The 2345-nt window shown below is 49.2% G+C and overlaps 1 protein-coding gene across 1 annotated transcript; it reads left to right on the forward strand.

Annotated features, from left to right (window-relative positions):
* Positions 1-292: 292 nt before the first annotated feature.
* Positions 293-2110, forward strand: LOC112057620 (uncharacterized). The gene has a single exon (XM_024098067.2). The coding sequence runs from the start codon at positions 293-295 to the stop codon at positions 2093-2095; it is 1803 nt and encodes a 600-aa protein (XP_023953835.2). The 3' UTR covers positions 2096-2110.
* The last annotated feature ends 235 nt before the right edge of the window (positions 2111-2345 follow it).

Consider the following 2345-nt stretch of genomic DNA (forward strand, 5'->3'; position numbering starts at 1 on the left):
TCATATAGTTGAAAATTTTCAAGTGCGCATATCTCTGGAACTATCAGTCGTACGGGACTGCGGTTTCCACCACTGATATTTGCAGGCCACCGGCAATTGGAATTCCCCCCCCCTTTTTTTTTTTTTTTTTTTTTTTTTTTTTTTTTTTTTTTTTTTTTTTTTTTTTTTTTTTTTTCTCCTTGGGGGGCTCTCAATCTAGACAAATATGTCCTCCTCTTCCACAGGGACGGTTAGTAGTAGGACGTCAGCGAAACCATGTTCGCCATCTAAACACACGAAGCAATTAAGGGCAATGGTGCGTCGGATGAATAAAAAGTCCCCAAAAAAGGCTCTGTCTACTAAAGCGACCATCTCCTGCTACTCCGAGAGCACGAGCCAGGCCCCAGAGCGAGCCGGCTCTATTGCAGATAGCGTCGAGAGCGGCGGCTCTACTCAATCAGACTTTGCCAGCGCGGCTGGATCACCTAGTCAGACCGCCCAAGAGTCACCATCACGCACTAGATGCAGTAGTGAGGGAGACATGCTAGCAACTTCCACACCGGACCATGGCTGTAAAACAGTGCTGTCACAGAAACTGAGGTCTGACGCACCTTTGCTTCGAATTAAAGCCCAAATAAGAGCCGCGTCTGAAGCGAACATTGAGAGGAGCTTAGTTCAGGCTGAGGAGCCTAAAGAAGCAGGCGGAGACGAGGATTCATACTTCGTCTCCGACATATCTGCCGTGGGTGGAGGCGCTCTCCATGAGATGCCTCGCCTGGCAAATACTTTACTACAAAAGACAAAGTCAAGGCTGGAGGAGAGCCGAAACATAAGTAGAGAGATACGGGAGGACGTATGCAGCGGTCTGCACGGCCTCCACGAAATGATAATGCGACTGGCCGACTCACGCAACCGCCACATAGCGGACAAGGAGAGAGCTAAAGTCAGCTATGAGAGGCGCATAAGCCAAATGGAGGCCAAGCACACCGCTGCATGGAAGGCGCATGTAGGCTCGTTAGAGGAAGCTCACAAGGAAGCAACTATGGCAATTAAAGCCACACAGAAAGAGACAGAGGCGGTCCGCTGGATTGCGCTAGAGGCAGAAGAGTTATTGAAGGAGCACGCTAAGACTTTAGAAGGCAAATCTCTGAAGGAGAATGCTCCTGCAATACCTAGCGAGCCCTTGGACGCAATCCAGTGTGACATAGCCCTGCTCAGACTGGAGGTCGGTAACCTGAGCCAAGCTATTCTAGAGAGCACCCCTCCAAAACAGACACAAAGTCCCTCTAGTGAGTTTCGGCACATAGAGCGAATAGGAAACCCACGAGAGGTAAAAACATATGCTGGAATAGTATCGCAGCCCAAGCCGGAGACTAGACAACAGTTCCCCTTGTTAGTGGAGTCTACCGACCCCCGTGACACTGGCGATGAAGTTATTAAAAAACTCAAAACCAGTGTCAATGTCATCGAATTAGGGGTCGGCATAGGCTCCATTCGCAAGAGGAAGAATCAAAAAGTCCTGGTCGCCTGCGACTCAAAACAAGAGAGGGACATTATGGAAAAAGCCATCAGGGAGGGCCCTAGAAAACTGACAGTTTCCCAGATAAAAGCCAAGAATCCACTCTTGAAATTAACCGGAGTGATCCGGGAAACTACCGACAAGAACCTGGAAGAGGCCATCCTTAATCAGAACAGGAGTCTACTGGTAGATATTGCTAACCAGGAAGAGCGTGCTGTAAGGGTGGTGAGACGGACAAAAGGACGCACTACAGAAATCTGTAACGTCGTCATAGAAGTCTCACCAAGCCTCCACAGATCGCTAAGAGACCAGAAACTTAGGATAGGCTACCAGGTTATCCCAGCTTCGGACCAGTCGCCAATTGTGCAATGCTTCCGGTGCATGGGCTTTGGCCACTTCGCAAAGGAGTGTCACAGCCATCAGATCTGTGGACACTGCGCTGGAGCCCATGATTCGCGGGAATGCCTGAATAAGTCGGAAGCACCACAGTGTGCTAATTGTACGAGTAAAGAGGCTAAACACCCAGCATACAGCCCAACTTGCCCAGAGTGGCAAAGATGGGACAGGATAGCCAGAAGTTCAGTGCAATATTGCTGAAATTGGCGACTGGGACGATTCTGTAGCTGCCCAGGAAAATAATGCTCAAGGTAGCCCTAGGGCAATCTTAAAAACCAGGTTCATCCAAGCTAACCTAGGGAGAGGCTATGCAGCCCAAAAAGAGTGCCTTCAAGTTGCAAAAGAAAGAAAGGTCGGTATAATCCTCGTACAGGAACCTTACGTAGGCGCGGAAGCGCAGGTAAGGGCCAGTGCAAGGATAGTGCAGAAGCAAACCAATAACAAAGAAAAA

This window comes from Bicyclus anynana, unplaced genomic scaffold (genome assembly GCF_947172395.1).
Source record: "Bicyclus anynana unplaced genomic scaffold, ilBicAnyn1.1 scaffold_106, whole genome shotgun sequence".
Lineage (NCBI taxonomy): Eukaryota > Metazoa > Arthropoda > Insecta > Lepidoptera > Nymphalidae > Bicyclus > Bicyclus anynana.